General features: G+C 42.2%; 1 protein-coding gene across 1 annotated transcript in view; it reads left to right on the forward strand.

The window, feature by feature from the left end:
• Positions 1-25,989, forward strand: part of LOC106580054 (GDNF family receptor alpha-2) — a 73,928-nt gene that overhangs the window by 10,447 nt on the left and 37,492 nt on the right. The window contains exons 3-4 of the mRNA XM_014160630.3: positions 9,902-9,988; positions 22,069-22,432. Coding sequence (XP_014016105.1) covers positions 9,902-9,988; positions 22,069-22,432 — 451 coding nt within the window. The remainder of the gene's footprint in view (positions 1-9,901; positions 9,989-22,068; positions 22,433-25,989) is intronic.

Here is a 25,989-nt window from a genome sequence, read left to right on the forward strand (position 1 = left end):
CAGATAAGTGAAAGTCAGATAAATGAAAAGCCGATCTTTGCTGGGATCTTGGGACTGATAGGGTTAAGAGCAATATCCTCCTACAAGGGACTCATGATTGTATGTTTCACTCTGGCCATGCACAACACTAACAGAGCAAATGAAGTCAAACTGAGTCTTAATTACCACGATAAGTTGTTGCCCTCCGGCAAACCATCATACACTAAACAGCTGGGAATAATGTTTTGTATTACCTGAGGAATACATTATTGGTTGGGTGACTGTCACATAGCACAGTTGTTGAAGAACAGAGTGCCATGGCCCCCTGCTGTGAATATGAATCTGTCAAACCCCAAGCGAGAGAACGATGCTGTATTTGTGCAGTTCTAATTTTGCATGGCATGTGATGACATTAGAAAACACTTTCAAAATCCATTCACTACCTTCATTCATGCTATCATTTTATGTTTGACAATGTTATTAATGAATGATTACTTCTTTGACTTACAATCAAATGAATTGTTATTATACACTGAGAATAGCAAACATTAGGCATTAGGAACACCGTCCTAATATTGAGTTGCATCCCCTCTCAGAACAGACCCAATTTGTCAGGGCATGGACACGGGGATGCTGGCCCATGTTGACTCTAATGCTTCACACAGTTGTGTCAAGTTGGCTGGATGTCCTTTAAGTGGTAGACCATTCTTTTTTAATATTTAACATTTAATTTAAAAAATTGTATTTTTTAACCCCCTTTTTTCTCCCCAATTTCGTGGTATCCAATTGGTAGTTACAGTCTTGTCTCATCGCTGTAACTCCCGTACGGACTCAGGAGAGGCGAAGGTCGAGAGCCATGCGTCCTCCGAAACACAACCCAACCAAGCGCACTGCTTCTTGACACAATGCCCATCCAACCCGGAAGCCAGCCGCACCAATGTGTCGGAGGAAACACCGTACACCTAGCGACCTGGTCAGCGTGCCCTGCGCCTGGCCCGCCACAGGAGTCGCTAGTGCGCGATGAGACAAGGATATCCCTGCCGGCCAAACCCTCCCTAACCCGGACGACGCTGAGCCAATTGTGCGCCGCCCCATGGGCCTCCCGGTCTCAGCCGGCTGTGACAGAGCCTGGGCTCGAACCCAGAATCTCTGGTGGCCTTAGACCACTGCGCCACCCGGGAGGCTCTGGTGGATCATTCTTGAGACAAACAGGAAACTGTTGAGCATGAAAACCCCAGCAGTGTTGCAGTCCTTGACACAAACCGGTGCACCTGGCACCTACTACCATACTTTGTTCAAAGGCACTTCAATCTTTTGTTTGCCCATTCACCCTCTGAATGGCACACATACACAATCCATGTCTCAATTGTCTCAAGGTTTAAAATCCTTCTTTAACCTGTCTCCTCCCCTTCATCTACAACAGGGGTCTGCAACAGGTAGATCGCGTGCTACCAGTAACTCAGAGCCCACCTATGAGTAGCTCGCCAAACAATTCTGAAAGTACATGCAATTTTCACGTGTTCCACTGCAAACTGTCATAAACCAATCTCACAAGTATCAGACACCACAACATTGACATTATCTCAAATTTGGTTAGCCACTATTGACTTAATAAGCCAAACCTAACACAATATCTGCCAATTAATTTCTAGCAATATTGCCCCTGTCTGTCTGTGATGCGTGCGATTGTTTGTTTATCACTCTGTGTGTAGCCAGTTGATGTGGTTACCATCTCGTGGGTTGACAGAAATACTCAATTAAATGTTAACTGCAAAGTAGGCTTACCTGGCAGAAGTATATCATGAGTAAGTATATAATTTGTATCTACTATTTGTTATTTGCTAAATTTGCCATGAAATGAGCAGCAGTAGGCCTACAGAACCATCACTAGACTGGCCCATTACATGCTGACTAGACCGGGCACGCACGTGCGTCCGTTGATTTTGTCCATCCACACCAGATGTGATCAGGACACGCATGTTGAAATATCACAATGAACTGGGATATAAACATCGGGTTGTTATTTTACCTGAAGAAATAACCAACATGGGTACAAAACCCGACGCCCACCAGTAAACATGTGCACAAGCACTTACAACAAACAATTCCGCACAAAGACATGGGGGGAACAGAGGGTTAAATACACAACACTTAATGGGGGAAATGAGAACCAGGTGTGTAGGAAAACAAGACAAAACAAATGGAAAATGAAAAGTGGATCGACGATGGCTAGAAGACCGGTGACACCGACCGCCGAACGCCGCCCGAACAAGGAGAGGAACCGACTTCAGTGGAAGTCGTGACAATAACAAATGTTGCTCATCAATCTACACACAATAGCCCATAATGACAAGGCAAAACCGTTGTTTTTACATTTTTGCTAAATTATTAGAAATACAAACAGAAATACCATATTTACATAAGTATTCAGACCCTTTGCTATGAGATTTGAAATTGAGCTCAGGTGCATCCTGTTTCCATTGATTATCCTTGAAATGTTTCTATAACTTGATTGGAGTCCACCTGTGGTAAATTTAATAGATTTTTCACATGATTTGGAAAGGCACACACCTGTCTATATAAGGTCCCACAGTTGACAGTACATATAAGAGCAAAAACCAAGCCATGAGGTCGAAGGAACTGTCCGGATTGTGTCGAGGCACAGATCTGGGGAAGGGTACCAAAACATTTCTGCAGCATTGAAGGTCCCCAAGAACACTGTGTCCTCCATCATTCTTAAATGGAAGATGGTTGGAACCACCAAGACTCTTCCTAGAGCTGGCCGCCCGGCCAAACTGAGAAATCGGGGGAGAAAGGACTTGGTCAGGGAGGTGACCAAGAACCCGATGGTCACTCTGACAGAGCTCCAGAGTTCCTCTGTGTAGATGGGAGAATCTTCCAGAAGGACAACCATTTCTGCCTTTATGGTAGAGTGGCCAGACTGAAGCCACTCCTCAGTAAAAGGCACATGACAGCCCGCTTGGAGTATGAGAAACAAGATTCTCTTTGGCCTGAATGCCAAGCATCACATCTGGAGGAAACCTGGCACCATCCCTACGATAAAGCATGTTGGTGGCAGCATCATGCTGTGAGGATGTTTTTCAGCGGCAGGGACTGGGAGACTCGTCATGATCGAGGGAAAGACGAACAGAGCAAAGTACAGAGAGATTATTGATGAAAACCTGCTCCAGAGCGCTCAGGACCTCAGACTGAGTCGACGGTTCACCTTCCAACAGGACAATGGCCCTAAGCACACAGCCAAGACAACGCAGGAGTGGCTTCGGGACAAGTCTCTGAATGTCCTTGAGTGGCCCAGCCAGAATCAGACTTCAACCCGATCGAACATCTCTGGAGAGACCTGAAAATAGCTGTGCAGTGACTCTCCCCATCCAACCCGACAGAGCTTGAGAGGATCTGCAGAGAAGAATGGAAGAAACTCTCCAAATACAGGTGTGCCAAGCTTGTAGCATCATACCCAAGAAAACTCAAGGCTGTAATTTTTGCCAAAGTTGCTTGTATAAAGTACTGAGTAAGAGTCTGAATACTTGTGTAAATGTGATTTTTTTCAGTTGTTTTTTTAAAATAAATTTTCAAAAATGTCTAAAAACCTGTTTTTGCTTTGTCATCATGTGGTATTGTGTGTAGATTGATGAGGATGAATTGAATTTTTTATCCATTTTAGATTAAGGCTGTAACGTAACAAAATGTGGAAAAAGTCAAGGGATCTGAATACTTTCCAAATGCACTGTGTGCTCCTAAAAACCAAGTTCTATTTTAAAGCCTTGCTACGGAGACGCTCGTTGATGCGCGCAAGCAGTTTGGATGAAATGATTGAATAACATGTATGCGTACATTTATTTTGCAACGTAAGGGCACGTAACGCGAACGTTGGGGTCAGCATGTTAGATGGCACATTCCTCAATTTCTAGATGCGCAATTAAAGGGGAATTACATTTTAAAAATCTTCCAGGCCTACATTTTTTTTTCTTCTGATATGATTTAACCATTGACATGGACTCAGAACATCCAATTTCGTTGTTTCTCTATGAACAATTGTAATTTTTAAGGAAAATAATTTTGGAAAATATAAAACAGATTTTATAAACCTTTATTTTACCAGATATGTTGACAGAAAACATTACTTCCTCTTACACTAAGGACCCGGGGACGAGTTGCAGGGGAGAGGAGAAGAGCAGAATTTGCCTATTTGAAAGATAGAAAAATGAGTAGCTCATGACATGTTTCCTTTTTTTAAGTAGCTCTCATGCTAGAAAAGGTTGGAGACCACTGATCTACACTGATTGATGTGGATTTAATATGTGACATCAACAAGGGATCATAGCTTTCACCTGTATTCACCTGGTCAGTCTATGTCATGGAAAGAGTTCTTAATGTTTTGTATACTCAGTGTATGTGGATGAGGCTAAATTATAATATACTTGTATGATATGCAGGGAAGTTTCTTCCTGGCCACTTGGGTGAAAATGGAATTGTTTGTTCCCCTAAACTTCCACTCAGTCCCCCCGGACAAGAATAGAGCTTCATCATCCATGATCCTCTATAAGCTGGCCCCGAGGCTGGCCACAGCACTTTCAAAGCTAGAGCATTTGGCTTTGTTTGAAGATTTTGCTATTGTACAATGGCCATTTAGGATGGGTAAACAGACTTTATGGGAAGTCTCTGGGAAAAAGGACCTATCTCAGTGGTAACTGTGGGTTCCCTAAGAGTTCCAAGCACTCGTAAAAATTGGCAATTGTTGTACTTAGGCATGCCAAGGGAGAGAAGTAAGAATGTTTGTCTGGCTGCCTTTGCTTTCTCACTACAGAGATGTGTAGGATGATATGAAAAAATGTGGCCAGGGAGAAATAGGGATAATAGCCCCTTATCTACAACCCTCCCCCATGGTTTCTGCAATAGCTACTCTTAGAGAACTGCCTGTGGTGATGTTACACGTTGTGATGATCGTCAATGCTGACTGAAGTAGTGAAGGGAAGCTAGGGATGTGGTAGAAATGGGATTTCTTTGTCCTTAGGGTGCACAACACAAAGGTTTCAGCATTGTTTCTGATGTTTCCACAACTCAATAAGCAACTGATCTGGACTACTTCATAATCAAACAAAAGCCTTTTGAGGATCAGGTGACGAGTGGCTAATCTGCCTTTGTCATCCGTACTGTTAGCTAACGTTCAATCGCTGGAAAATAAATGGGATCAACTGAAAGCACGTATATCCTACCAACGGGACATTAAAAAGTGTAATATGTTATGTTTAACCGAGTCGTAGCTGAACGACGACCTTAATAACATACAGCTGGCGGGTTATACAGTCTATTGGCAGGATAGAACAGCAACATCTGGTAAGACACGGGGCGGGGGACTATGCATATTTGTAAACAACAGCTGGTACACGATATCTAAGGAAGTCTCAAGGTTTTGCTCGCCTGAGGTAGAGCATCTCATGATAAGCTGTAGACCACACTATCTACCTAGAGAGTTTTCATCTGTATTTTTCGTAGCTGTTTACATACCACCACAGTCAGAGGCTGGCACTAAGACAGCATTGAATGAGCTCTATTCCGCCATAAGCAAACAAGAAAACGCTCATCCAGAGGCTGCGCTCCTAGTAGCCAGGGACTTTAATGTAGGGAAACTTAAATCCGTTTTACCAAATTTCTATCAGCATGTTAAATGTGCAACCAGAGGGAAAAAACTCTGGACCACCTTTACTCCACACACATACAAAGCTCTCCCTCGCCCTCCATTTGGCAAATCTGACCATAATTCTATCCTCCTGATTCCTACTTACAAGTTAAAATTAAAGCAGAAAGCACCAGGGACTAAATCAATAAAAAAGTGGTCAAATGAAGCAGATGCTAAGCTACAGGACTGTTTTGCTAGCACAGACTGGAATTTGTTTCGGAATTCCTCTGATGGCATTGAGAAGTTCACCACATCAGTCATTGGCTTCATCAATAAGCGCATCGATGATGTCATCCCCACAGTGACTGTATGTACATACCCCAACCAGAAGCCATGGATTACAGGCAACATTCGCACTGAGCTAAAGGGTAGAGCTGCCTCTTTCAAGGAGTGGGACTCTAACCTGGAAGCTAATAAGAAATTCCTCTATGCCCTCCAACGAATCATCAAACAGGCAAAGCGTCAATACAGGACTAAGATTGAATCATACTACACCGGCTCTGACGCATGTCGGATGTGGCAGGGCTTGCAAACTATTACAGACTACAAACGGAAGCACAGCCGAGAGCTTCCTAGTGACATGAGCTTACCAGACAAGCTAAATAACTGCTATGCTCGCTTCGAGGCAAGTAACACTGAAACATGCATGAGAGCATCAGCTGTTCCGGCCGACTGCGTGATCACTCTCTCCGCAGCCGATGTGAGTAAGACCTTTAAACAGGTCAACATTCACAAGGCCACAGGGCCAGACGGAATACCAAGATGTGTACTCCGAGCATGCACTAAACAACTGGCAACTGTCTTCACTGATATTTTCAACCTCTCCCTGTCTGAGTCTTTAATATCAACATGTTTCAAGCAGACCACTATAGTCTCTGTGCCCAAGAACACTAAGGTAACCTCCTAAATGACTACCGACCCATAGCACTCACCTCTGTAGCCATGAAATGCTTTGAAAGGCTGGTCATGGCTCACATCAACACCATTATCCCAGAAACCCTAGACCCACTCCAATTTGCATACCAAAGATCCACAGATGATGCAATCTCTATTGCACTCCACACTGCCCTTTCACACCTGGACAAAAGGAACACCTATGTGAGAATGCTACAGCTCAGCATTCAACACCATAGTGCCCTCAAAGCTCATCACTAAGCTAAGGATCCTGGGACTAAACACCTCCCTCTGCAAATGGATCCTGGACTTCCTGACGGGCCACCCCCAGGTGGTTGGGGTACATAACAACACATCCGCGCGCTGATCCTCAACATGGGGGCCCATCAGGGGTGCTTGCTCAGTCCCGTCCTGTACTCCCTGTTCACCCATGACTGCACAGCCAGGCACGACTCCAACACCATCATTAAGTTTGCTAATGAAACAACAGTGGTAGGCCTGATCCCATTCTCATTGATGGGGCTGTAGTGGAGCAGGTTGAGAGCTTCAAGTTCCTTGGTGTCCACATCACCAACAAACTAACATGGTCCAAGCACACCAAGACAGTCGTGAAGAGGGCACGACAGGAGACTGAAAATATTTGGCATGGGTCCTCAGATCCTCAAAAGGCTTTACAGGTGCACCATCAAGAGCATCCTGACTGGTTGCATCACTGCCTGGTATGGCTACTGCTCGGCCTCCGACCGCAAGGCACTACAGAGGGTAGTGTGTATGGCCCAGTACATCACCACGGCCAAGCTTCCTGCCATCCAGGACCTCTATACCAGATGGTGTAAGAGGAAGGCCCTAAAAATTGTCAAAGACTCCAGCCAGCCTAGTCATAGACTGTTCTCTCTGCTACTGCACGGCAAGTGCGACCGGAGCGCCAAGTCTAGGTCCAAGAGGCTTCTAAACAGCTTGTACCCCCAAGCCATAAGACTCCTGAACAGCTAATCAAATGGCTATCCAGACTATTTGCAATGCCCCCCCCCCCCTTCTACGCTGCTGCTTCTACTCTCTGTTATTATCTATGCATAGTCACTAACATAACTGTACCTACATGTACATATTACCTAAATTACCTTGACACTGGTGCCCTCACACACTGACTCTGTACCGGTACCCCCTGTATATAGCCCCGCTATTGTTATTTACTGCTGCTCTTTAATTATTTGTTATTCTTATCTATTACTTTTATTAGGTCTTTTCTTAAAACTGCATTGTTGGTTAAGGGCTTGTAAGTAAACATTTCACTGTACCTGTTGTATTTGGCGCATGTGACAAATACAATTTGATTTGTAGTTCAATCAATCGTTTTGATTATGAAGCAGCAGTATGAAAAAGCACAATGATAAGACCAGACACACCAACTTTTATTTGACCCTTATTTTACCACATCATTTGGCTTGGAACACATCATCTTCTACCTGGAGAAGAGTTGCAGGGGTTGAATGATCCGTATGGAGAGGGGTTGAATGAGTCAGTTGGAAGCTGGAGATAATTACTGTAGGTGACCAAGGTAGTATGAGAAGCCAGATTAGGAATTTAGCTTTGACGCTGGGGTTAACCTTTTAGTCTTGCAACAAGTGCCGTGGCTACTTTAATGACCACAGAGATTATGGACATCTGTTTAATGTCTCATTTGAATGACGGCACCCCCCCATCACTCCCTTACCAGATGGAATAGTGCTGTCTTATGGCCCTCCCAACACTACATTCAGCATATTCTATTCTCCCATCCAAGAATTGACCAGGCTCTGCCCTGCTTAGTTTCATAGGCAAGCAATCAGTAGGATGTAGGGTGGTGTGGCTGTTGACAGTCCCTCTGCAATGTCTTACAACAGGTTGCTTACTTTCTTATAGCAATGTATTATGTCTAGGAATCTATGGAGTGTGTCTGGAGTCCTGGTCAGGTTCCATGGTCAAAATCTTAATTATTAGAGATGTTTCCTCATTATCAGATGGGGAAACGGCTTGTGATTTTTTTCCCCTCACGGAAAGGAACAAGACATTATAGCAGCCTTAGTGTGGCCGTGCTTGGACTTTTGCTCAGGAGTTGGCAAGGGAAGAGTTCAATGTCGTCACTCTACAGTTAATAATGCTGGGAGGCGCAACTTTCACTCCTGTTGAGTGACATGTATTTTAGCCATTTGGCGTTATAGTTGATCATCTTTAGTTTGGTGTATTTCAATAATTGTTTTACTGACGCTTTTTTATCCCCCTGTTCAAGATGGAACTAAGATAACATATCATAACACAATGTTGCCTCTGTTTTGTTTTCAACAAGTGTACTGTGAACCAACATTACACTGTGTTATTAAAGTGACATCTTCAAGGGTATACTTTTTATTCCACCTGATCGGCAGCCTGATAATGAAATATGCACTATACTGTACAACACGGTCAACACATATGTGAATCACACACTACTTTCCATTGAAGTCTCCATTCTCTGAACAGCTGGAAGAACACTTTATGAGATAACATCATCTTTTCAAAACGCACGGAGCTTTGTGATAAACAAATGGTGATATCTATTGATTGGATGGTTATCCACTGAGCTTTACCTCTCCCCACAGGTTTTGGATTTTCTCATTTGCTGCGGTGGGCTCCCTGCCTGTCCCACAACAGCCATGCTGTGTTTCTGTTAGCATCAAAATGCAATGCTACACACTGGAGGGTTTGTCTGGATCACACCGAATGGCTGTGAATTTTAAACACAGGATTAGAGGCTTCTGAGAGAGAGGCACAGGGGAGCAGCACAGTCAGTTGAGTGCTAATTTGATTCATTTTTTTTTACAAACAGCCACAGCAATTCAGCGTTTGGAGGCTGCCTCACCTAAATCACAGAGCACCAGGACCAAATGTTCTTTCCAAAATGAAATTATCTGACCGTGGTGAACGATCTGCTTTGCATATCACAAAATTAGCCAAATGTTCACACCATTGAAATCTTCAGGGTGTAAAATGTGTTATTGGTCAGACAGACTGATTAAGAGCTAAAAACTGAAGTTGACAAATTTTGTAGAATTCAAACTTCACTGGTTTCTGTTATCAACAGAAACAATATAGATATTTGCTTATTGTTTTAGCACAAAAAATGTTTTATCCTGTGCAGTGTTTCTAAAACCATGACTCCTTGCCTTAGACACATGAATGTCAACAATTTTGTATACATTTTGAGATCATATATGGGTGTGTATTCCTTTGTTAAATGTACCGCAACACATACCCAGTAATTCATGTACCATGAACTACAGTATGTAGTTTCACCATGTACTGTTTTCCCAGGTGGAGAGCTTTATGAAACATCCCCTTATGAACCTGTGATGCCTGTTCGCTACCCTGATGCATTCCGTCTCGCTTCCATTATCTCAGGTAAGAACAAAGGTTTAATGTTATAATTTTTTGGATTCCACAATGACTATTTCATGTTAAAAGACTGTGAAGATACACTGTATACAGTGCCATCGGAAAGTATTCAGACCCCTTGACTTTATCCACAATTTGTTACATTACAGCCTTATTCTAAAATGGATTAAATAATAAAAAGATCCTCAGCAATCTATACACAATATTCTATAATGACAAAGCGAAAACAGGTTTTTAGAAATATTTCCAAATGTATTACAAATAAAAAAACTAAAATACCTTATTTACTTAAGCATGCAGACCCTTTGCTATGAGATTCAAAATTGAGCTCAGGTGAATCCTGTTTCCATTGATCATCCTTGAGATGTTTCTATAACTTGACCTGTGCTACATACAATGGTACATACAATTGATTGGACATTATTTGGGAAGGCACATACCTGTATATGTAAGGTCCCACAGTTGACAGTGCATGTCAGAGCAAAAACCAAGCCATGAGGTTGAATGAATTGTCCGTAGAGCTCCGAGACAGCATTGTGTCGAGGGACAGATCTGGGGAAGAGTACCAAAATATTTCTGCAGCATTGAAGGTCCCCAAGAACACTGTGGCCTCCATCATTCTTAAATGGAAGAAGTTTGGAACCGCCAAGACTCTTCCTAGAGCTGGCCGCGCGGCCAAACGGAGAAAGGCCTTGGTCAGTGATGTGACCAAGAACCCGATGGTCACTCTGATAGAGCTTTAGAGTTCCTCGTTGGTAATGGGAGAACCTTCCAGAAGGATAACCATCTCTGCAGCACTCAACCAGTCAGGTCTTTATGGTAGTGGCCAGACGGAAGTCACTGCTCAGTTAAAGGCACATGATAGCCTGCTTTGAGTTAGCCAAAAGTCACCTCAAGACTTTCAGGCCATGAGAAACAAGATTTTCTGGTCTGATGAATCCAAGATTGAACTCTTTGGCCTGAAAAGCCAAGCTTCTGGGATTGGGAGACTCGTCAGGATCGAGGGAAAGATGAACAGAGCAAAGTGCAGAGAGATCCTTGATGAAAACCTGCTCCAGAGTGCTCAGGACCTCAGTCTGGGGGCTAAGGTTCATCTTACAACAGGACAGCGACCCTAAGCACACAGCCAAGTCAAAGCAGGAGTTGCTTCGGGACAAGTCTCTGAATGTCCTTGAGTTGCCCAGCCAGAGTCTGGACTTGAACCCGATCTAACATCTCTGGAGAAACCTGAAAATAGCTCTGCAGCGACGCTCCCCATCTAACCTGACAGAGCTTGAGAGGATCTGCAAAGAAGAATGGGAGAAACTCCCCAAATACAGGTGTGCCAAGCTTCTAGCGTCATACCCAAGAAGACTCGAAGCTGTAATCACTGTCAAAAGTGCTTCAACAAAGTACTGAGTGAAGGGTCTGAAAACTTATATTAATGTGATATTTCTTTTTTTTTTATACATTTGCAAACATTTCTAAAAACCATTTTTCTTTGTCATTATGGGGTATTGTGTGTAGATTGATAAAAAAATAATGAATCCATTTTAGAATAAGGCTGTAAGCAGTGGCGGTCAGTGCCGTTTAAGATGAGGGAGGACTGTTTTTTTTTCGATTACAGTAAATTGGATGATTGTCATTCATATTCCATTCGCCCAGTTAAATGTAACAGCGATAGGTTTAGGCTACTATTTGATACTCAGATTTTCCCTTCCCCCATCATGAGGTTGCTACAACCTAGCCCAGTGGTTCTCAACCCTGGTCCTGGGGACCCAAAAGGGTGCACATTTTTGTTTTTGCCCTAGCACTACACACCTGATTGAAATCATCAAAGCCTTTTGATGAGTTGATCATTTGAATCAGCTGTGTAGTGCTAGGGCAAAAACAAAAATGTGCACCCCTTTGGGTCCCCAGGACCAGGATTGAGAACGACTGGGCTAGCCTATGAATGACGGTTTACAATGTAGGTGCACACAGGTTGAGAGACACATTTGAGGTGTGTCGAGAGACACATTTGACATTCAATACGCCTTGCACACTCTTTCCTGCATCTAGCTGATATAGGGTGTAATCATTCGCCCAGCAATTGCAAATAAGAGTTTCTATTGGACAAATTCAGGTATGTTATCCCCGATTTGTTCCATTTGCTTCCGTTTAAGAAACATTTTTTCAACAGAATCAGCGGAATGAATACACTCTCCTCCTCTCACCTTGTCCCTTCGCTTGTGGACTTCAATGCCCAACACATCAGCTGTATGTGACCAGGCGAAAAAACCTTTCCAAGCCAAACCACTACACACAGCCTACATCGGTGTCACCATATTAGCTAAAGAATTAACGTCATAGTTAGCATAGCTAATAGAACTAACGCGTTAGTAAACCCACTACAATCATGCAGTAACGTTACAGTGTACAGTCAGTAAGCAGTTACACCGGTGGACCCCGGTGGCAATACATTTGTAAAACCAAAATGTTTACCTTGACTTGGAAGAATTCCAATGTTTAGTTGGAAAGTCATAGCCAGCTAGCTAAAATAACATCCCTCTGTTTGAGCAGGGTGTTTCAGTAGACTAAACGAGCTAGCTGCATTTGCTAGCTAAGTAAGTGAAACTGAAAGTATTTTTTTTTTATCAAATCACTCTCTCTATATATATATTTCTCTCTTGCTTCTCCTTCATTTTGGAAGAAATTAATTTGTTAAACTGTTTGACTACTGTCTTTCTCTCTTTCTTTGAGTCAACTACTCACCACATTTTATGCACTGCAGTGCTAGCTAGCTGTAGCTAATACTTTCAGTACCAGATTCATTCTCTGATCCTTTGATTGGGTGGACAACATGTCAGTTCATGCTGCAAGAACTCTGATAGGTTTGAGGACATCCTCCGGAAGTTGTCATAATTACTGTGTAAGTTTATGGAAGGGGGTAAAGAACCATGAGCCTCCTAAGTTTTGTATTGAAGTCAGTGCACCCAGAGGAGGATGGAAGGTAGCTGTCTTCCGGCTACACCATGGTGCTACCCTACTGAGTGCTGTTGAGGCTACTCTAGACCTTCTTTGCAAAATAGTGTGTTTTAATCATTATTTCATGATTATATTTAGTATAATTCTATCTAAAAAATATAACTTTTTAAATGTTATATTTTTATGAAATTCACTGAGGAGGATGGTCCTCTGCTTCGTCCTCTGAGGAGCCTCCACTGGCTGTAATGTAACAAAATGTGGAAAAAGTCAAAGGGTCTGAATACTTTACGAATGCACTGTACATGGACCGCCTATTGAGAAGCCCTGTTAAGTAAATCAGGTGTTAAACTAGGTGGAAAGGAGACTAGATTGCCACTTTCAGTAAATATGATGGATTCCTCTTTATATTCCTTAGTTCACCAAGGGGGTCTTGCTTACGTAAACCCATATATTTCCCTCCGTATTCCCATCTATTGATTTTCCATTCAGTTTGATTTCTGTTTACTAATTAAACAGCAAGTATTCATCAAGGGAACTATTGCTCACATTTCGTTTACTGGTTATTACTGAAAGGGCATTACAAATCAATGCAGATCTTATTATAAGACACAGCTACAATGGCTATTACACTAAGGGCTCTATTTTAACAAACCTAATACAATGGTAAATCTTAGTGCTGGTGACAGATTTTTGTTGTTGTGCTATTTTACATCCAGAATATGTGCAGAATAGCTGGAGGTGGCACGACAGTTCTGGGTTTTGATGAATAAACAAGTTGTGGGTATGTCGAGGCTTGATACCTCACTGGCCAATCAGAACGTGCTCCATGGCTAAATATGTGGTTGCTTCAAGTTGTCTTTACGGGGTTTTATGTATTGCCTCGTCATCATCTCCAATTCGATTGTAGTCCGTTATAGCCTAGTTTGTTAAATGGCCTGCCCCATATTTGCTAAATATGTTGAACATGTTTGCAGTCCACATTGTTATTTTATTTTGTATTTATTTAACCTTTATTAACTAGGCATGTCAGTTAAGAACAAATTCTTATTTACAATGACGGCCTACACCGGGCAAACCCAGTTGATGCTGGGCCAATTGTGTGCCGCCTTATGCTACTCCCAATCACAGCCGGTTGTGATACAGCCTGGATTCAACCCAGGGTGTCTGTAGTGATGCCTCAAGCACAGAGATGCAGTGCCTTAAACCACTGTGCCACTCGGGAGCCCCAAATGCATTCCTTCAATATGGAAATACATTGTTAAACATACACTACCGTTCAAAAGTTTGGGGCCACTTAGAAATGTCCTTGTTTTTGAAAGAAAAGCACATTTTTGGTCCATTAAAATAACATCAAATTGATCAGAAATACAGTGTAGACATTGTTAATGTTGTAAATAACTATTGTAGCTGGAAACGTCAGATTTTTTTATGGAGTATCTACATGGGCATACAGAGGCCCATTATCAGCAACCATCACTCCTGTGTTCCAATGGCACGTTGTGTTAGCTAATCCAAGTTTATCATTTAAAAGGCTAATTGATCATTAGAAAACCCCTTTGCAATTATGTTAGCTTAGCTGAAAACTGTTGTCCTGATTAAAGAAGCAATAAAACTGTCCTTCTTTAGACGAGTTGAGTATCTGGAGAAACAGCATTTGTGGGTTCGATTACAGGCTCAAAATGGCCAGAAACAAATACCTTTCTTCTGAAACTCGTCAATCTATTCCTCTTCTGAGAAACGAAGGCTATTCCATGCGAGAAATTGCCTAGAAACTGAAGATCTTGTACAACGCTGTGTACTGCTCCCTTCACAGAACAGCGCAGTGGCTCTAACCAGAATAGAAAGAGGAGTGGGAAGCCCCAGTGCACAACAGTGAAGAGGCATTCCCGGGATGCTGGCCTTCTAGGCAGAGTTCCTCTGTCCAGTGTCTGTGTTCTTTTGCCTATCTTTTCTTTTTATTGGCCAGTCTCAGATATGGCTTTTTCTTTGCAAATCTGCCTAGAAGGCCAGCATCCCGGAGTCGCCTCTTCACTGTTGACGTTGAGACTGGTGTTTTGCGGTTACTATTTAATGAAGCTGCCAGATAATACTGCTTTTTCTGCAATGGCTAGGCTCTCCCGTTTCATAATCTGTATTGTAAGCGGAGATGTGAGGTTCACAGCCAGAGGAAATCAACCCTTTGTCTTGATAGGCCAGAAAATGTGACATGTCTCTCCCTATGCAAATGAGATGTTAGGTTTCACATACTGCATCTCAGATGAGCAAGAGGACAAGTACATTAGAGTGTCTAGTTTGAGAAACAGATGCCTCACAAGTCCTCAACTGGCAGCTTCATTAAATAGTACCTGCAAAACACCAGTCTCAACGTCTACAGTGAAGAGGCGACTTCGGGATGCTGGCCTTCTAGGAACTCTTCAGTAGGAGGCATGGATGTTGTCCTATCCATTGAATATAGTTTATTAAATATTATACACTAATCTTACAATAGGCCTAGTTATAACAAATATTTAGCTAATCTGGCTTCAACAAGGACATTTTAGTCTACACAAATTGCATTCACATGCTATCCATTTTCGAGCTATGGACAATTGGACAAAAGTTAAGAAGATTAGCCTACCATATCTATTGATATGGCCTGTTACTGACTTTGCCACGTGAAAGGCAAACAAAAAAACAGGCAAATGGCTCAGGCTCCAAGTGCATTCAGCACCAAGGACAGCGATCAGAATTCATGCGATTTGACGGTTAGATCCAACAGAAATATAAAGAATGTCTGTTGACTGTTTTGCTGCTTGTGATATTTTAATAAAACATTGGTTACAGGCTACTGATTAGGCTACTGTGCGCCTCCTCTGGCAAAATCAATGCCGTAACAAATTGCGTTACAGCTATGACAAGCTTTTAGCGAGTCTTAAATAGCAGAAACCTAGCTTTTATAAGTTGAATCTAGCGCCGCCTTAACGCCAGTCGGAAATAGAGCCCTGAGAGAGACTATCACAAAAAATAAATATATAAAAAAGGTGAAATATGAGGACCGCAGGGCCATTGCCGCAACAATAGGAGATATAGGCTACAGTCATTTGAACATTCAATCACTTCCGTTCTCCAGATCCTGCAGAAATTTCCGGAGGATGATCGAGCCTCATTTGCTAAAAGCAGTATACAGCAGAGATGCCACATTTGCTTTTCCTGGTCGATGCATCATGCTTTGTTTTATATCTTGGAGGTACAAGAAAGACACGCTTTCTGCATAATCCCTTTAGCTTGAAGTCAGTAAACGACATAGGTTGTTTGAAAATATACTGGTTTGATCTATCAAAAAGGAGAACACCAGACAAAATACAAATTGGAAGTGGCTTTGAATACCTGGGCGTTTTAACCTATGGTCCATATGAAGGAGGCTCAAATGGTTGTGGATCCTACATCCTGGTCATTTTTCAGCACCTTTTGGAACACAAGCTGGGGCTCATTAATATGTTCATTTTTGCTAGAACTGTTTCCAACATTTCTTTCAAAGGTGAAATATCTGATTTGCTCTCCTAAATCCATTTAGCCTTAGTAATTTATTATTTCAGAGGACAGAATAATTGATTGTGGTGGTGAGAAAAGCCCACAGGCAAACAGATAAGTAATTACAGTTGTTCTCTGAAATACTTTCCCCGCCGATTTCAACTGCACAAAAGTGTGCTTAATCACTTTTAAAATGGTAAACTGAACCAAAGCTCAGGGAATGTGATATCTTGCTGTGTTGATGTGGATGGGGAAATACACTCTCAAGGAGGAAGGCTGAAAATTGAAAAATTATCTCCACAACTTAAGAGTTTATAGTGAGAGAGATAAGGACACCATTGATGGGGGAAAAAAAAACATACTCCACTGTATCTCTAAATTCACACAGCGGTAACAAAGCAAATGACTGTGAGGAAAGTGAGAGTATGCATTGCCCAAGTCAAACCTCACAAGTCCACCATTTTCTTACTTCAATGTGTACAAGTCAATAGTCTTACTTTTGAGCATTGTGAGAGATATTGGTTAGCACTCATATAATTTTTCTACCTCAATAGGTTGGCCCCTCATCCAACACCAGATGATTATGAATGTTATATAACGAATTATCCCATAGCATACAAATATATACTTGACTGTAATTTCTATTTTATTTTACACAAATTGTTCCATCATTGTGACCCAATGTTGAGCTAATTCACTTATTAAGAGCAGAGGCCAGGATAAAAAAGCAGCTCGTGTCCTCCAGGAATTGACTTTGACACCGCTTAGTTAGACCTTCTAACACTTCCTACTAAGCCTCTCACCTCTCTGCTCCACATGCCCACCATCCAATTAAATGGAGAAACCTATTTCTATACAGCTGGGGAAAAAAGGACCGGCGCAACAGTCGTGCTCAGCATGCAGCCCAACACTGGACATTCTCACCTTGCCCTCATAACAATTACCATTCCGTTCTCAAAGACAATGTTGCCGCGCTTTATGCCAGTGTACTGTTGTTGAATAGCTGCTGTACTATGTGTACTTAAAATAGGTTTACATTTACAACTAGGAGTTGCCTCTTCGTTTTCTCCATGGACACTTTAATGAGTGTTGGGTCTAAGGGTAACGTATTAGTTGTTGGTGCAGTCAGCGTTATTCTAACAAGGTGAAATTAAACAGAATACTGAATAATCCTCCAAACATGGACATGGCAACGCTCATTAGTTAGTTTTGTTTAGCAGAATTAGACATTTACACTGATGTTTGGGAAATATGTGAAGCAATGCCAGCATCTTGATAGAGATGTGAATCGACTCGCTTGCACATTTCTGCTACAATGATATTTGTCCCAGGTTTGATATGCATGATTGCCAAACATGATGGACTATTGAAAGAATTATACTGCACGACGGCAGAAACCATCAATTGCAATGTGAATACTAAACATAAAGCAGTACTGCATCATAGCAGGAAGTGGTTTGAAGCCCAGTGTCAGCTGCTGTTCACAAACAACTCAAGAATTTGGAAACATGTTTACGTACCGTAGAGCTGACATGTTTTTAAAATCAGTGGCTGCCCTCACTTTCCCTCTGTGTGTTAGATCATAGAACTGAAGTGCTAGTTTATCGGTCTCATATCTGGAAAACGTTTCTGAACTGTTAAAGCAGCCGTTATCTGATTAGAGCACATATAAACAGCTTGTGAAATGGTTGTCCTACTGATATCATTACAGATCCCAAACATGCACAGTCAGTTTTACTGTTGGGAAATGTCGTAGCGTGTAGCCGTGGCATTACCTAACCCCTGAAAACCCTGCTCTGACACAAGCCTGAGCTAATAACTGATGAACTCTTTGACAGAGAAATGCTTGACAAGGCTCCCAGGGGTATAGACTAAATACTTTATAACAAGCTCCTTCACACTCACTAAGGGCCATATTAAATCCAAACTTTGGCACCCATCCTAATTACAGTGAGCATACCCGGAGCCAAGAGCCCCTCTCTAACCTCGACTGAACTCCTGGTCCCCAGAGTCTAGGATGATGTCTGAAATGCAGGATTCAAATAAGGGAGAGAGCAATTACTGTGGAAGGAAGATCCCTTCTCTTGAAAATGCCTAAATCCTGATCTCTTGCCTGGCCCGTAATGACTACATTGTGCTTTTCAGTAGATGGCCATCACGTACTTTACACTAATGAACGCTGTGGACGAGCCCCCTATTAACATTTAACTCTTAAACGTTAAGTCCCCTATTTATGGGACTTTGAGCTGTTCTGGACCGGATCCGACCAACATTTTTGTGCACAGAGTACTCTGTGAATGGTGCAACATCAAGTGGTGTGCCCTCTGTGAAAGCTCTGGTTGTCCCGCTTCACATGTCGCTCTCCGCTCTCATCTGAGATGCAGTATGTGAAACCTGACATCTCATTTGCATTGGGAGAGACATGTCACATTTTCTGGCCTATCAAGACAAAGGGTTGATTTTCTCTGGCTGTGAACCTCGCATCTCCGCTTACAGTACAGATGATTGTTTCTGGCCATTTTGAGCCTGTAATCAAACCCACAAATGCTTATGCTCCAGATACTCAACTAGTCTAATGAAGGCCAGTTTTATTGCTTCTTTAATCAGAACAACAGTTTTCAGCTGTGCTAACATAATTGCAAAAGGGTTTTGTAATGATCAATTAGCCTTATAAAATGATAAACTTGGATTAGCTAACACAACGTGCCATTGAAACACAGGAGTGATGGTTGCTGATAATGAGCCTCTGTACGCCTATGTAAATATTTCATTAAAAATAATAAAACAATTACAGCTACAATAGTCATTTACAACATTAACAATGTCTACACTGTATTTCTGATCAATTTTATGTTATTTTAATGGACAATGAATGTGCTTTTTTTTCAAAAGCAAGGACATTTCTAATTGACCCCAAACTTTTGAATGGTCGTGTATAACTCTTTATACCATGTTACGTTTTCTGGCAGTATAAGCATTACTAGGTATTATTTATGGCCATCTCATGATAAATAATTACTTTTCGGTATGTCTATTTAGGCGGAAATCTACATTTTAGGACATTACATTTAACTGGTTAGGTTAAAAGACTACTTTACTCTTTACTCCACAATAAAAAGCGCTTGTTTACAGTTCCCCCGAGAGCTTTTTCTTTCCTATATGGAAGCGTGAAGTAACATTGGTAAACCTTTTTTTCTTGTGAAGTGAATTTGGTATATTTGTGTGCGTGCCAAAAACCAATTAAAATCACACGCGTTGCTACCTAGCGTTCATTGCATGAGAAGCACGACTCTGATTATCATGCAAAGATGTGTCAACAGAGCCTCATGGCAACATAGTCAGAGTCTAAAAAATATATATGCAGCAACATGCACTTAATCAGTTGTTGTCCCACAGTGAACACCTTAGACACCAGTACACTGGAATAATCAGGACACAGCCCTCTATTTCCATGATTTCTTAATACATCGGAAGGCTCGGAATCAGGGTAATGTGATGGTGAGGCTTTCCCAACCTGGCTGTAGCTGGTGTATGCAGCAATGGGATGACACCTAGAGAGATTTGAGGATTGTTTGATCATTACAGCCCATGTGAAAGGCTGATTGTGATGATGATTGGCCAGGTTAATTGAAAACACTTGAGCACGTATACATAAGTGGTGGTCCAATCTCTTGGCAGTACATGGCACATTGTTTCCTCTATCAGTGATGGCCTGCTGTAATCAGCAAGACTCTATTCAGCCTCTGATTTCAAAAGCGTTCCGTTTTTGCGAGTTGCCTGTCACCCTTCTTGTATTACCGAAAGGTGTATAGGCAAAACCTTTCATAATGCACTTGGAAAAATCTATTATTTTCCTGTAACACTATATATTTTCCATTCATCTACTCCATTCCCGTTTGTATATGTATACCAAGCCTTTGAGGGCCTTTGTGTCTTTGTGAGCCTCAGGATATCTTTCTGCTTTCAGTACCGAATTCAATCTTTTCTCTCCAATTAGAAATAGTAAAACCTCAAACCACTGCACTGCTTGGTCAGATAAATCTTTGTACCTCGTCCCTCTTCTATTTTGTTTTTATCCTGGACCCCCTGTGCACCGCATTAAAGGCTGCAGATGGCCAGAGGAGATTTAGGAGCTGCAATCCATCACTGTTATGTGTAGGGCCTTTGGACAGAACCCCAAACCACCCCTCCAGCTGGACTGGCCCGGTTCTGTACCGCTTTGGCCAGGTTTTGCCCAGTTTGGCCTCAATCCCTGCTGCTAATGTCAGCTGTCTTTGAAGTCCAATCACAGATCATCCCACAGCCCTCTGACCTAGCATGATCTCCTCCTCGGGATAGTCTTGTTGCTGGAGGGATAAAGACAAAGCTCACAAAGATCTGGAAAGGCAACAATGTTTTCCTGTCTTCACAAAATAGAATCCACCTTTTCACTTTTCTTCCCATCGACAGGAAGTTGCCTCTATGTTGCCATGTGGTTGAAAAAGGTAAATCATTTTTTATTTGGCTCTGAGTGTGTTATGTCCATTCTGTGTATGGCATTTTTAGAATTGATCTTTTGTGATGCACCACTTACAGACAATACAGCTGCTCATGCAGTCCATAGGAAAGGCTTTTCCTCAATGCTGCGTGATAGACACAGAATGAGATTGGTTCTGTTGAATAAGAGATGAATCTCCTTGGATGTCACTGAGCCAGCACTGCCTCTGAAATATCATTATCTACATGGGGAGGGAGGTTAACTTTTCTAATACACCCTGAATACAAGGGAGGTGGAATATGAGTGAAATGTCATACCGTTTTTTTTTGGTTTTGTTTTATGACATCTCAAAAGCAGGTGGGCATGTACCACCAGTTCAGATTGCTCTCTGAATATGCACACTTAATGACTCCATCTGTTTGCTACAGTACAATTGCTAGGTGACAGTGTGTGATGACAATAAGAAATTGTTCATCTGTGTTCAATAGGCCACAATTCAACAGCACAGAGTGAGTCTTTACCATGTTCTTGAGCTCCTGTGTTTAATATCCATACTGACAAACCAATTACACATGTCAAAAAGCAACAAGAAATCTAAGTCACATGTTGTAAACGGCATCAAGGTCTGTGTCACGGTGTTTACAGTAGCTACTGTAGTACATCATGTTCCAGTGGTGGGAGCAATCAGATGAGCAGAATCAACTTGACACACTCATGAAGTCAAAACTGAATGTAAAAGAAGATGAATATACTTACTATCTCAATCCATACTTTATTCATTCACATTTCACTCAAGGCCTCTAACAATAAATAATTCAGGAAGAGTGGATATGGGCGAGCTATACAAGCCTCAGATGGCTTGGGGTTGGCTTGGAGAAAAAGATGATATTGAATAACCCCCAGCATCGGGAGAAATCTAACACATGAAGCACACTTCCAGCTCTCACAAACATGACATCCAACATGGTCAAGTAGTCAGAGCACATCGACTTATCTTGTGTTATGTGTCATCATCATCATTATTGTGTGAAAGCGTTTTGTCATGAGCCAGTTGACAAATGCTATGGGTCAGACCTATGATAACAACATGGCTTTGCAATAGGCAGTTAAGTGCATATTCTTTTTCAGTGCTCCCCTTCTCCCTTCTCTGCAGGGATGCACACTGTCACCCCTAAAGCCAACACTTGCTCTGACCCAGGCAAGACTTGTAACCCATGTCTGGATGCAGCCAAGGCCTGCAACCTCAACAACACCTGTAAGAAACAGCGCTCCACCTACATTGCCACTTGCAACAAAGGGGAACCCTGTAACCGTAAGCGCTGCCACAAGGCCCTGAGGCAATTCCTGGATCGGGTGCCCAGCGAGTACAGCCACCAGCTGCTCTTCTGCCCCTGCCAGGACCTGGGCTGTGCTGAACGGAGGAGGCAGACCATCGTGCCCTTCTGCTCCTTCGAGGACAAAGTCAAACCCTACTGCCTGGAGCTCAGAAAGAACTGCCGCCAAGACCCCCTCTGCAGGTAAGAGATTTAGGAGTTGGGAATTGTCTGTGTGTGTGTGTGTGTGTGTGTGTGTGTGTGTGTGTGTGTGTGTGTGTGTGTGTGTGTGTGTGTGTGTGTGTGTGTGTGTGTCTGGGTGTTGGTGGGTGGGTGGGTGGGTGGGTGGGTGGGTTGAATGCGTGAATGCGTCCATACTTCCATATGTGCGTACGTGCATGAGTGCTTCAGGGAGCGAGCTGTTGACCAGGTATTAGTGAAAACTATTAACATGCTCTGATATTGACTTATATATGGTAAATAAGTAAATATCAGCTAGAGAATGATCGACTGCAATCTCCTTCTCCTGTGACATCCTAGATTTCAGTGGTGTAACTTAGCCATGAAAGTAATTATGGCCACTCAGGGAAGCTTTGCTATTAGAGGCAGGATGAAGACATGAGGCTAAACTGAAGGGACAGCGTTTAATTTGGCTGAATGAAACATTAGTGGATCACTTTGACTGTGTTTCTATTGGATTCGATGGGGCCTATTTCATTCACACCTGCCCAGCCATGACTTGTTTCCCTGCTATAGAGCCAAGGGATAAGGAACACAAAGACCAAGACTATTTTACCCACCAAAGCTATGTGAATCAATAGGCTGTCCAAAATAAATGGAAATATACATTCTGTACGCCAATAACATCAATAATTATGGATTGAAACATACGAATACAATTTGAATCCAGAACAGTAAGCTCAATGGAGTTTGACCAAAGGCTTGATGTATCTTAATGTTAACATCAGCATATGTTAACCAACTGGTACGACTTTATTGTCCATCAAAACAGACATTTTTATTTTTGTCTGTCTGTTCTTTCATTCCCAACCCTCCAGACATGACAGACTCACATCACACACACAGACACACACACTGGCTGAAAGAAGCACAGGGGCAGCCAAAGAGCAGCTCAGCCGGAGCTGGTTAAGGGTTAGGTGACTTGATCAAGGGTGCAGTCATCAGCCTTGGTATTTGAACCGGCAACCCTGTGATTACCCACCTCGCAACAGTATAAAAATACTGTTACAAATATAGTATACACACAGTATATCACTTGCTTAACGGATGGTTAAGCACGTAATACAATCCTGTACAAATGAGGGGCAGGTAGGCTGTGTGTGTACAGTGTGTGGATTTAATTCCCTGAGTAGGCTGCAGTTATGTGCTGCACTAAACAACAATCTACTCTCTCTGCTCATACTGTAGCCTAGTATCACTCTCAGGATAACTGAGTAGGCAGAATGAATTCTATTCAACAACTTCAATCCACCTGGACATCACACTGTAGTAAAATTAGATTCACTATAGACTCTTAGTGGCAAATTGTTTTCTTCACATTTTGGCTTGACTCTTTTCCTCATATCTTAACACATTAAACCACACAGGCCGGTTGGACGTACTGCCAAATTCTCTAAAACGACGTTGGATGTGGCTTATGGTAGAGAAATGAACATTCAATTCTCTGGCAACAGCTCTGGTGGACAATCCTGCAGTCAGCATTGAAATTGCACATTCCCTCAAAACTTGAGACATCTGTGGTATTGTGTTGTGTGACAAAACTGCACATTTTAGAGTGGCCTTTTATTGTCCCCAGCACAAGGTGCACCTTTGTAATGGTCATGCTGTTTAATCAGCTTCTTGATATGCCACACCTGTCAGTTGGATGGATTATCTTGGCAAAGGGGAAATGCTCACTAATAGGGATGTAAACAAATTTGTGAACCAAATTTTAGAGAAATAAGCTTTTTGTGCGTATGGAACATTTCTGGGATCTTTTGTTTCAGCTAATGAAACATGGCACCAACACTTTACATCTTGCGTTTGTATTTTTGTTCAGCGTAGATTGAGACTTAGAGACTTAGTATGCATAGATTGGCATACTTTTTTACTCTTTAGCGTTAGTTTGCATGATGCCTCTGTGTTTAGATCGAAACTACTGTTAGGAACAATTCCTGCAGTGTCCAATTTTAGAATAGCAGTTCCCATTCACTTTTTTACTCTTTAACCTTAGTTTGCATGATGCCTCTGTGTTCAGATTGAAACTACTGTTAGCAACAATTCCTGCAGTGTCCAATTTTAGAATAGCAGTTCACATTCACTTTTTTACTCTTTAGTGATAGTTCGCATGATGCCTCTGTGTTTAGATCGAAACTACTGTTAGCAACAATTCCTGCAGTGTTGTCACGTCCTGACCAGTATAAGCGGTTATTTGTTATTGTAGTTTGGTCAGGGCGTGGCAGGGGTGTGTTTGTTTTGTGTTGTCGGGGGTTTTGGGGTATTGTTCTATGTTCTTTCTATGTTGTGTATTTCTTTGTGTTGGCCTGGTATGGCTCTCAATCAGGAACAGCTGTACATCGTTGTTGCTGATTGGGAGCCATACTTAGGTAGCCCTTTTTTGGGAAGTTGTTTTTGCACTGCTATGGTTAGCCTGCAGAACTGTTTAGCTGTCGTTTGTTTTTTTCGTTTTCTTGTTTTGTGTCGTGTTCTAAATAAAGTAAATATGAGCATTCACGTCCCCGCTGCATTTTGGTCCAATCACTACGACGGCCGTGACAAGTGTCCAATTTTAGAATAGCAGTTCACATTCACTTTTTTACTCTTTAGTGTTAGTTCGCATGATGCCTCTGTGTTTAGATCGAAACTACTGTTAGGAACAATTCCTGCAGTGTCCAATTTTAGAATAGCAGTTCACATTCATTTTACTTGAATAGAGGTTCCCGGCCTCCCAGACTCAGTCGTAATAGAAAAAAAACTTCCAATAACTTATCTTACAGTAAATCTCTGCGGTGTGTTATTAGTGTGTGAAAAGTCCGTTGTCTCTTCTTCGATTTATGATTGTCTTCATAATTGCTTTGCGGTCTGCTTTGTGTAATGTACGGTCAGGTGAAGTTGCTTTGGGTGACCTTTTTGCCCCCATGTGTCTGCTGTGCACTTCCTTATTGAAACGTATGAAATAGTTAGAGTGTATTATCTTCCCCTGTTGAACGCCCTGTGGAGGTCAATAGTGCAATGTGTGGATCTAAGCTGGGAGGGGGGTCAATGTGGCAATAATAAGCTACTGGAGGAGGGTGTAATGACCCTACTAAGAAAAACATGTGTGGTATGCAAGGGCATGTCACTAAAATGTTAATTCAATTGGTCAGTCCTACTGAATATTGTCCTTGTTTATTTCAGCCTGAGGTGTCCAGACTAGTTGACCACACAGTAAGGCATTCTTGTAGTGGCAGATCTGTCACCTCCCATCTCAATTCCTCTACCGACATCTATACGATGCCAGTAGTTTGGATCAATCAAATATACACATGATTATATGCATTATTATCTGCAAGTAAAGACAATTGTAAAGCAGCCTTCACACTCGTCCTACACTCTTAATCATTGAATATCTCAGACCCTCCCGAACCTCCTCCTACCAAGGACAGGTGGATACAGAAAGGAAGGAGTGTATCATTGAACTATCATTGCTGCTTGACTCCGAACAGGCCGATACGCCAGCAGCCCCATTTCATCTCTGTTGACGGGTTGGGATAGAGAATTGA

Source organism: Salmo salar, chromosome 20 (assembly GCF_965601325.2).
Source record: "Salmo salar chromosome 20, fSalSal1, whole genome shotgun sequence".
Lineage (NCBI taxonomy): Eukaryota > Metazoa > Chordata > Actinopteri > Salmoniformes > Salmonidae > Salmo > Salmo salar.